Source organism: Berghia stephanieae, chromosome 5 (genome assembly GCF_034508935.2).
Source record: "Berghia stephanieae isolate SIO BIC M18660-M18661 chromosome 5, UCSD_Bste_1.3, whole genome shotgun sequence".
Taxonomy (NCBI): domain Eukaryota; kingdom Metazoa; phylum Mollusca; class Gastropoda; order Nudibranchia; family Aeolidiidae; genus Berghia; species Berghia stephanieae.
In genome coordinates this window covers 82,732,579-82,744,353 of record NC_088364.1, presented here as the reverse complement: position 1 = coordinate 82,744,353, position 11,775 = coordinate 82,732,579, and the positions used below count along the sequence as shown (strand labels likewise).

Genomic DNA, 11,775 nt, shown 5'->3' with positions numbered 1-11,775 from the left:
ACACGGTTCGATAAAACTTAAAGATCGCTGAGAAACGATTTAACTAACCGCGCGGTTTCACCGGAAGCGAGGACGAGAGAAGCATGCGCAAAACCACCTTTACGTTCTCCCTGTAAGGACATGTTCATGTACCTCGCGTAAGCATCACTATCTGTGAATATCAAAAAGGTTATAATTAGTTCTCCTTCTAATTTCTTTGGTGAATATCGATAATTGAAGGAAATGTCAAAAGCGAAAGTGAAAGTAGCGATTTCCACACTTGGCTAACAAGACAATAAGAAAGCCTCAATAAATAATTTTAGAGGAATTCTACATCATACCTATAGACTATATTCTCCCGCATTTTGTGTCGTTTGATTGAAGCGAGAAATCTATTGTCTCAAAAAAAAAAAGGAAGAAAAAGAGGTGAGTCTATTCACGTCACGTAATAGTAACAGGGTATTTAAGGAGGCCTTCCCAAAGCTCCTCCTGCTTAACTTAAGGGCGGTTTGGGTCTAATTAGGAAAATCCTTCAAAAATTTGATTTTGATATTTTGGTGGAAAATGATATTTTATTATCTTAGAAATAATATAATTGAAGTCCAAAATTCTTAAAGTAGACTATAAAGGCACGAAAAACACCGTCGAAAATGGTACAGGTAGTAAGAAAAGTGGGGAAAACGGGAAGCCATTTTGCTATTTTCTCAATACGGAGTGTCTACGTACACGGTAACTTTAGGCAGTTTAGTGAGCAGCAGCAGTGGGAGTCAAGTTGTGACCCAACTCGCCCATAAGAAAGTTATGAGTGGAAATTGCCGTTCGCTTTTCCTAAATTTTAGGGGGGGGGGGGGGGGGGTTCAATTAAAGATGCTCTTCCTAAAGACTAAAGAGGAAGGCTGTCATTATCCCCAGACACCTGTCTGGGGACAACCAAATTTCGTTATTCCCAGACAGATATTTGAAACTCCGCTCTTTTAAACAATTATCCACATTCCAGACTATGGAATGTTTCCAAATGCACATAGAAATATAAGGAAAGTTAATAAAATATCTATAAAAACATAAAATTAACCAACATTAAATCAGTTGTTACTACATATACACAATATGCGTCGACTACGAAGTGGGTGTCATGGCCGAATGGTTTAGTCGTCTGCCCTGGAAGTTTTACTAGAATCGACATTGTGGGTTCGAATCCTGGTTTGCCACTTTTTTAAATTTATTTTTTTACATTCCGTCTTCTTTTTACAGAACGGTGGAAGGGATAAATGTCCCATCCATCCTCCCCCAACCTCTTTTTTTTTAAACTCTCTCTCTCACAGGTGTCTGGGGATAATCACAGCGAAAGAGGAATATCGCAGATATCTTGGTATCATTATTTTCGTTACCAACCGGGCACCTAGCCTCAGGATCTACGTACACGGTAACAGTAACATACATGGTGACCTTGAATCTCGCCTTTAATGGATTATATATTGTTTGATTTTTAAAAATAGCACACACACACACACACATACAGAACGAGGTCCATCCATTGCTTGTATTGTAGCGGCAAACCAGTTACGGGAGTTACCGTGTACGTAGATCCTGAGGTTAGGTGCCCGGTTACCGTTTACGTAGACACTGCCTTCTCAATATCTGGGTGGGGTTCCTATCTCCCATATCGGGCAGGGGGGTACATACTGTGTCTTCTATCCCCTTATATCTGTTTTCCAACATGCTTTCTGTCTTTGTCTTGGAATGAGATTACTTTTTTCCTGGCCCTGGTCGGATTCCTGGCTGGGAGGGAAACAGTCAAATGCATAGTTATTGTTTTGGGAGATGATATTTTTTTCCTTGTAAATCATCTCTCTGTTATGCATTATTATATTTGTTATTTTTAATGAATAATGTAAGCATTTGAGTGTATTCCTCTTTGTTGGATTCTGTGCATGTGTCCGGATGAGACTTATAGGTGATCTCAAACTAAGTACATTGGTGGTATGCTCTTGGATTCTACATCTGATCCCTATTTGTTCCCAGTTCCCCTTTGTCTTACTTTCTCTTGGCTGCTTTAATTGTAATTCTAGAACTTTTATCCCATTTTCTTCCTTTTTACTGGCGCTGATATGACCTTAATGTGTTGCAAGCGCCGTAAAATCCTTAAAAAACAAAAAATAACTTCTCAATATGTCATTTTTCTAAGGGTATGGGAAACTGTGTCAAACGTTTCTCAGAATCTATTCAATGAAATTGTCTGAAAATTTCCAGTTATCACAGAGATAATGTATTATGTCACATCAGAGAGATTTTTTTGATAAGATGTGTGAATTTTGAATTATAATCCCAATTCTAAATTTTTAAGGTCAATTTTGTCATTCTCAACTTTGTAATGTTCTAATAAAAATTCCATAAGCTAAAGCCGTAAAATCTCTCTTTAGTGACACACTATGGTACAATGTTGACAAGAGAGAAGAATATGGAGGTCATTCCTTCATTAGTTTTTGTGGAACGTTTGCCACAAGATTGTTATATTTTTTGATGTCAGACCCCCAAATTGGATTGCAAAATGGCTATCAACAAAGATAATTAAAAATTTTCACCATAAATGTTGTTTTTTAACCTATATTGACAATACAGAATGATTAAAACCGCCCAATACAGGTAATTAATTTTTTTTTTAGGAAAGACCCAATACAATAGTCCAAGAAATCTTAGGAAATTTGTTACGCTAGCCTAGCTTGGAACTAAAACTGAAACTTGCCTGAGTATTAAGTTTTATTTTGTGAAATGACAGGTGTAGACCTACAAGTTTAAAGACAGCATCAAAAATGAAATGTCAATGCATTTGATAGGCAAAATGCAGGGTGGTCAAAAAGTAACCAGGTATGATAACCCAAATAGTTATGGGCCCTTTGTTGTAAAAGAAATATTCTCAAACAGAATTCAGTGCTGATGGTGACAAAACGTGGAAAAGGAGGAAAGTTTTGAACAATTGCTTATAAGCCCCCACCTTTAGAGCAAAAGAAATGATTAATCATCATTGATATTCTAGCCAACTTCTGAAGAGTGGGAAACTGCACCTGTATTATATTCCATAACATATTATGAGCTCTCTCACTTCCAATACATTGATTTTTAATTTATTTTGTATTCGGGGGGGGGGGGGGGGGGGGGGGGGGGAATTCCTCCTTTGACCTCAATTCGCTGATTTCTGTGGAAATCCATGAAGTCTGAATGTTAAATCAAGGCAAGTATTGCATTTGGGTATCGGCCAACATTATTCACTGTAGTGGTAGCGGAAATTCTGCAGAGGTCATACATGTGACCTAAATAAAATCAAGATAAGCAGGAGGTCAATTTACTTTCGAGGCTATCCTGAACTCGATAATAGAGCGCTCCATAAGCATGGTTGCCAGCATCAACAATTAAAATTAAAATGCAATCAAAATAAGACACACACTACTTCAAAAGGCCTAGGCAGTCATTGGTGCTTTGGTACCAGCCAGTTTGGACATTGACAGAGTAAGTGTTTACTTGATAAAGGCCAAGGGCCGAAACGTCGTTTGTTTTGTGTTGTTCGTTCATGACTCAGATTTACTCCCTTTATCTTTTTCTCCATTTTATTGACTCATTTAGGCACCTCTATTTATAGGTTTGACTCCCTGTTGAATTACTATAACTGTGTATATGTTTGTTTTTAGTGGTTTTCACAGAGCTTGCGACAGTTTAGGTCAAATCAGTTTTATTTTTTTCTGTCCATTTAATGTTAGCTTTTTCTTCAGTTTTGTTGATTGGAGAAACAAGTTAAAAAAAAAAAAAAGAGCTTTAAATAGCGCAATATCCACTAAATGTGCTCAAAGCGCTTTAAAAGGGGTCCTTGGCCAACTGCAACACTTAACAAGTAGGACGAGACATGACGCCTGTTAGGCGACACTACAATTTTTTCGGACAGAGACAACGCTGTTAACGGTTAATGTGAGTAAAGAGTCTTTTCCAAGACCTTCCGATCCTAAAGCGAGGGTCATACCACTAGACCACATAGCTGCACATAATGTAATATACTCTTAATTACTTCTTTCCATTATTTTACCCATGATGCAGTTTGAGTCAATCTATGTTCACCAATCGAGACTGTAACCCAAACAGATATCAATGTCAATCAAGTTTCATTTTAAAACTTTGTTTTCAATCTTCAGGAATACCAGGATGGGACCTCTTAAAGGCCAGAGTCTCAAAAATGCTTAAAGTAAAGTCTGTGCTGTTGTAAGTCATTTGTTTTAAGCTATTCTCTTCACCCACTCTTGTCATTTCAATAAGATTTGTATTATCTAATCCAAATCTAAAACATTTTATAATAATAATGATAATAATAATAATAATAATAATAATAATAATAATAATAATAATAATAATAATAATAATAATAATAATGATAATAATAATAATAATAATGATAATAATAATATTAATGATGATAATAATGATAATAATGATAATAATAATAAGTTATTTATATAGCTCCCAACTTCCACATAAGAGCTCAGCGGAGCTTTACAATATTAATTGTCATTCAAACATTTATTCTTTGACAATTGTGAGAATACATATGAAGAAACAAACACATACACATACACACAAACTCAATCACAGATACATTTACAGTCATACACGAACACACACACATACTTACACCAATATTACTCACTAATATGAATAACTTATTCTAACAAAGAGGATGACTTCCCACCACTGACAGTTATGACTTTAAACGTCAGAGGTATAAGACAGAAAATACAAAACATCGAAAATCTAATAAGAGAGTATAGACCAGACTTCCTACTTCACTAAGAAACGAAGATACATGACAAATACAACCAATAACGAATACTTTTCTACTTTAGACAAGACGTTAAAAATATATTTTGGACAAACGACAGGAAAAAAAGACACTGTAGAGGGGTAGCCATACTGCAAATCTCCGACTAATGGACGGTCACCCAACATGACCATGACAACACCGGACCAATTAGAAAAATAGACTTGACCCAAGACGGCTACAATTTCCAAATTTACAACATCTACGGACCCGCCTCCAAGACAGACGAAAACAGGACAACTTTCATGGACTTAGAAAAAAGAATAGAGACAAACCCATCGACACCCATCATCCTAGCAGGAGATTTCAATAACACACTACATCCCCACGACACAATCCACCATAGAACACAACTAACAGTGATAGACAAACAAATCTTACAACAAATTATAGAAAAACACAATCTAACAGATACATTCAGATGTTCATTTAAGTAAATCCCCGTAAAATTTTCAAGACGTTATGTTCAAATTCAAAGATTTAAATTTATAGTTTATAGCTGTTTTTCTACCCTCTGACAAGACTTTTTTTTGAGCAAATTGGATGTCACAAATTTGAGAGAATAGTTTTCCAGATATGGTATCAGAATAAACATAAAGTTTTTGGTCCTTTTGGTCAAAAAAAAAGAGTCATAATCTCTGCAACTACTACAGAAAGAGAAGATTATTAAGAATCATGGTGTAAATTTTTGGCTGACGATACACAAATGTATAAAGGCGATACTCCATATAATATTTGTCTTTTACAAAAATCGGTTGAAAATTGTGTAGTTGATGTAAAAAGCTGGATGGATGTAAGATAATCTTGGTGATGAAAAACCTGAACTAATGTTATATGGGGAAATATTAATGAATGACAATTCTATAAAATCAAGCAAAACAATAAGAAATTTATTATTTTTAGATAATGATTTGGGCATGAATTCACATGTTGATAATCTATGCAAAATTTGCCAATATACGGACCTACTTGACTAAAGATATAACGGAAAAGCTAGCAACAACATTTATATTCTCAAGATCAGATTATTGTAATTCTCTACGATAACTGAAAATAAAACGAACTGGGGGTGATGGCGATGACATAAAATATATGTGTGAAAGAGGTTGACTGAAATAAAGAATTACTGACAAAACAAACTTTTTTGTACCTGGGCTTGTTTGTTATATCTCTGCTCTACTGCATAATATTATTCTGTTCATCATATTCATTATTCACCTTTCTCTTCCTTCCTCTTTCAGATTACTACTGGTCATTTTTGTGGTGATTTCAGTGACTTATATTTTGAAGGGGCGTTACTCTCAGGCATGGAAGCAAGTATCTCATTTTGGCATACATGGTAAACACAAATCCAATTTTCGACCGCATCAGCATGTGTACTATCTTAAAACACACAAAACAGGAAGTGGGACAATGTGCTCCATTTTTGCTGAGTATTGTCGAGCACACCACCTTCTGCCTCTTCTTCCACGAATGAAGAACATCAATCAAAAAGCTCATTTTAGGAAGAAGCAGCTCCTCCTACTCCCAGGTGTCAAGAAATATGATATGGTTTTCAATCATCACATATTTACACCAGAAATATTAAGATATTTACACAATGACACGTTTGCTGTAACTTCTCTTAGGGAGCCATTTCAAAACTTTGTGTCAGCTTTTTTATACTACAGAAATGAATGGAGAACAGGCTATCTACGGAAGGTCAAAGGGGATGACCCAATTTCAGAATTTTTACGTGATCCAAAGAAATATGAAGTAGGAGGTTATGAATCGTGGACCAATAATAGACAGTCTGTTGATCTCGGGTTTGATTTGTCACATAATTTCGATAATGTTCAATACATAAAACATTTTATTAATAAAGTAGAACATCAGTTTGGTTTGGTTTTAATCATGGAATATTTTGATGAGGGTTTAATATTAATGAAAAGAATTCTTCATTGGAAAACAGAGGATATTTTATATATGATTAAAAATAAAGGAATGTTTCACAAACAAGACAATAAATATAATTCTATACCAGAGTCACAACAACGAAAATTACATGCACGTTTTTCACAAGCTGACGTTATGTTATATGACCATTTTCTAATTCGGTTTAAGAAGAGAATGAATCGAGAGGTTGGATTTGTAGAAGAAGTGGCAAAATTTAAAGAAATTAAAAGAAGATTTTTGAATTTTTGTGATTCACCCAGCCACATCAAACCACAGTTGGTCATTCAAGCCGGTGAATGGAACGATGGATTTAACATCACCAAACACAAGTGTAAATGGTTGAGGTTAGAGTGCTGGGATCTTACACAGCATCTTCGAGTTAGGCAACAAAGATTAGTTTCGTAATTAAGGTGCAAGCTTAATTCAGACCCTTTTATACTGGAAGGTGAAATGGTTATAACAGGAACAAGAAACATTACAAAGTCTTTTCTTCTTTTTCCGGACTTTCCATTCAATATCATTGCATAATTTGTGGAAAGAGGAACTTACCATTAATGACTTGTATATCATAAAGCCATAACTTGTATATCATAAAGCCATAACTTGTATATCATAAAGCCATAACTTGTATATCATAAAGCCATAACTTGTATGTCATAAAGCCATAACTTGTATACCATAAAGCCATGACTTGTATGTCATAAAGCCACATTATGAGCTGTTTATCAATAATTCAGCCTGACTTACAATTCAATAATGACATTCCCCACCTTTTCTTAAATATCCACTTCCTCTCTCAACAAATAAGCAGTGGGGAAAACCAGATGCAAATAATGAACTGAATGGTCTCCTCTTAATTCTCATGCATGAATAGTGAATACCGAAATGTTTTTGTGTACAGAGAATAGCTGGCTATGCTGGTCTTAATCGGGCACTCATTGTTTGTACATACCTCTGTAATATCACTCGGGTATGCGTTAATGAATCTCGTCGATGCTGTTGGACTCTGCTGGAGGTCTATCCTGTTTGTTTTGTTGTTTAAGATTCTCATTGGATGCTTGGGGCAAATTGGTCATTGTAAACCGTTCTTACTGTTGACAGGAAATCTATTGATCATTTGGAAATCTACTATGTAATTACCGGCATAAGGTTATTATGATTTAAGAATGAAGAAATGGAGTAAGTCAAAGATTTTATTGTTTAAATCATGTCATATTTTTATCTGATTTATCCAAATTAGGTGTCTTGTAAATCTTTAAAAAAAAAACAAATGAATCAATAACCAGTTGTTTTCACAAAATTAATGACTTTGTGATACAGTATGAATGTCGTCTAGTGTCCAATTGAGTGGTTGTCACAATCCAACATCATCCCAGCTACAAACCTGCTTTGGATTGCTCCTGACAATCGTTACTTTGCCCAGAATACGTATAGGAAGAAATGGATTTTTTAAAGTGTGTTTGTCTCTCTCATGAAAATGTATCAATTCAGTTGGCCAGAAGAGAAGTAACATTTAAAAATGCAGTGCTCCAGCTACACTTTGGACTCAATTAGAATTATATGATGTTTCATAATTTTTTTATTGACTCCGAATTGATTAAAATATGCTTTAAGTTGTTTGTTTTGATTAAATTAAATAAGAAGATCTTGCAATTTGATGGTATGTACGATGTACAGATCCAGTGTTTTATTGTTTAAAATTCTATGCAAGACCTTCAAATTTATTCCTAAATTAAAATGTCTGTTTGAAATATAGTTATTTATCTCAGAATTTTGAAAAGCTATTGAAATTGCCATGATTGTTTTTAGAGCAACAAGCTCTTTAACTAGAGAGTTATCAGTTTATCAGAATGTCCTAGGGTCATATATATATAATTATATTCATGAAATTATGTGTCAGTGCGTGACATAATCAGTTGGAAGGTGAACATTTTGGATTTGATTTTTTTTCTTTCTCTGAAAGAATATGCTCACCAGAGCATTTTAATCTTTATTTGTAGTACATCGTGTGATTTTTCTTGAAGTTATGGTTTGATGTATGGGAAAGATATCCAGCAACTTTTCTCAAATTTCATACTTTTTCAACTTGACGATTTGTAAAAAATATTAAGAAGTGAAATTAAGCTTTGGTATTTCTCGAAGATGTACAAAAAGGGTTGATTTAATCATTTATAACAAGAACTCATTTTGGATAAAAATTGACCTTCTAACTAAACATGGCAATGTATCAGTTCAAGACCTTTTAACCATCCGACTGTTTATGTCATTCTGGAACATTTAATTATATGCTCTGAATTTGAAATGAATGGTCCACTTATCAAAGCATTTCACAAAGTTGTCCTGGAGACGAACTGAATTCCAAAAAGCTTTTGCTGTAATCAATCTACAATAAATATTTTAACAATTTATAGTGAAGTTGTGTTTTATGATGTATTAGTAAAAAACGGAAGTAAATGTTGAAGGCTATGATATATATTACCCCAGTCTTTAGGCTGTACCAATCCACTACATAGAATGAAAAAAAAAAAAAAACATTCAAAAAGGCATATTTTGAGTTTGACTTTAAATTTGTTAAAAAATTTGTTAAAAACCCATTTTCAATCTAGAGTCCTCTAAATCAGAGAGTATGGCTTCAAAGAAAGATCACGTTCCCCATTTTTAAGCTCTATGTATAATTTGATTGCGATGTTTTCCACTGCAGCCATCAAGTATATTTAGTGTCTATTATATTATATTATATTATATTATATGATGTATTATAAAGTTAATATATCCATTAATCAACAGTTTATTCTTTTGCCCTTTGCTATTTAACATTAATTATACAAAAGCTATCTATTATGTTTACGTATTTGGACTCCATCTGTACTTAATCATTATTATTATTTTATTTTATTTTCATTTGTATTTATTTATTTACTTATTTGGTGCTTCCATGATCATGCATAGACATGATTGTTACATTTACATGTATATAATTCGAGTTTATCTTTGATTTTATAAATCAAAATATATTCAACTGAAAATAATATAATGCTTTACCTCCAGATAAAATTTAAATATTATTTTTTTCACGTTCACCCAATAATAAAACATTGCAGCCAACTGTCCTGATAACATTGGGACTGCCCCGATTTGAAAGTCTGTAGATTTTTTTTTTAATTGGATTGTTTATGTGTATGGAACTATGATTTTTTGACTAGCAAATTAAAACAAGGAACAGAAAAAGCTCTAAATCTGGATTATAATATATAATAGTCCAAAATACTGGCGTTTTGTGTCATGACTGTTTTGTGCATTAGGGTGTCCTGTTTTAGCCATTTGGAAAGTTGGCTGCTATGAAATATTATCTTTTTTTTCAAACACTGTCGATCTGTGTTGAGTAAAGTTGGGAAAGGAAAATTATAATATATTGAAAACATGATTTCTTTTGAATTGCAATTTCCCAAAGTTGTGTGAAATGAAATTGGTTCCTTGGGAAAGTTGTGATTAAAATTATTCATATTGTTCAAAATTCACTGTATCAGTAAAAGAAGATTGGACTTATGACGTTATTTATTGGTGGGATTGCCATAGGGCTATGTCAGTGGTGTGAAATGTTGAACGTGTCTTTTTTTAAATTTCATTTTTTAAAATGTGCCTTCCATGTCAATGTGAATAGAATTGCTTTGTTTTTGGAAATATTCCCCTTATGTTACACGAGTTAAACATTTACAATTTACATGATGGAGTTGGGTTATATATAACAGGACATAAATGCCAAAATCAAGAAAACAAAACGTGCATTTTTATGTGGATGTGGTTGTTGGAGAAGATTATGCCGGTAGACCGGACAAGGTTTCTGGTGTGTAGCTCTACTCACGGTGTCTCTTACATTTGTGTGACGTTTTGTCTTTGCTCTAGAATGAGATCATTTCATCTTGCTGGGATCATTTTTCTTTTTTAAAGGAAAACAATCAGATGTCTGGTTATTTCATTGTGAGATTTTATTTTTCTTACTTATTTATCACCTATTTGTTTGGTGGCTATCGTGATTATTTTATATATATAAATTAAATTGTTATCTTTTTCAAAATTATTGTCGGGGGTGGTGACGAGATGAAAGGAATCCTGCGATTTTTTTTTTTTTGGAAAGAACTTTTATGAGTAATTAAATGAGACCAATCACCTTAAATTGGTATTATGTTGGAGTGACCTAGATGCTGGGAATTGAATCTATTTTGAAAAGTAAAAACTTGGACATTTATCTGCTTTATGGAGAAGATTTTCTCAAGATATAACGGACTGGATTAGGAGAACAAGCACTGAGGCAGGACGCATGGCACAGTTGGAAACCAGAAAGGAGTCCCTTCCAGACTTTTGAGGGGCAACCCCAAACAAGGATCCGACGTAAAGAAGTAAGGAGAATTGAGGAGCATGAATGTGACCTTTGACCTTTAAAAAGTGAGAAAACAGAAAATGTCTATATTTCTGGCCATTTTCACGTTAAACTCGCTTTTCAGTGTCTGCTACACCCTGATATAATACCATATTGAGTCAATAGGCCACATATTCTTGTAGTTGTACAAGATCTTCATTCTTAAAATTTGTTTTAATTATATCTTTGAATGAGTTATTTCTGTCTTAAGGTTGTTTTTTATAAACTAAACACTTTGTGAGAGCTGATGACCTGTTTACTTTGCTCTGATCTGAATATTAATATTCTCTTTTATTTTCAAGATAATGACCTGATATACAGTGCAGACCACTTATAAAGATATCTGTTATAACGATATAGAGTCCCGATTTTTCCCTTTATATCATTTGTAATAAAAAAAACTCACTATAATGTTATACATTTTAGCCAGTCGACTGCTGTGCTGTGTGATTGAGTGAAGCTGCAGTCGACCAGCTAGTGTAAAGAACACACCTCAGTTAAAGTTACAAGAAATGCGCTTTTGATTTGATCAGCTATCGTTATTTCTGATCACTGATCACGCAAACGCAAATGCAACAGTGAGACA

At 33.9% G+C, this 11,775-nt stretch overlaps 1 protein-coding gene across 1 annotated transcript; it reads left to right on the top strand.

Annotated features, from left to right (window-relative positions):
• Positions 1 to 227: 227 nt before the first annotated feature.
• Positions 228 to 9,304, top strand: LOC144973739 (galactose-3-O-sulfotransferase 2-like). Its single transcript, XM_078916572.1, has 3 exons — positions 228 to 405; positions 4,158 to 4,224; positions 6,079 to 9,304. The coding sequence occupies exons 2-3, from the start codon at positions 4,199 to 4,201 to the stop codon at positions 7,175 to 7,177; spliced, it is 1,125 nt and encodes a 374-aa protein (XP_078772698.1). The 5' UTR covers positions 228 to 405; positions 4,158 to 4,198; the 3' UTR covers positions 7,178 to 9,304.
• The last annotated feature ends 2,471 nt before the right edge of the window (positions 9,305 to 11,775 follow it).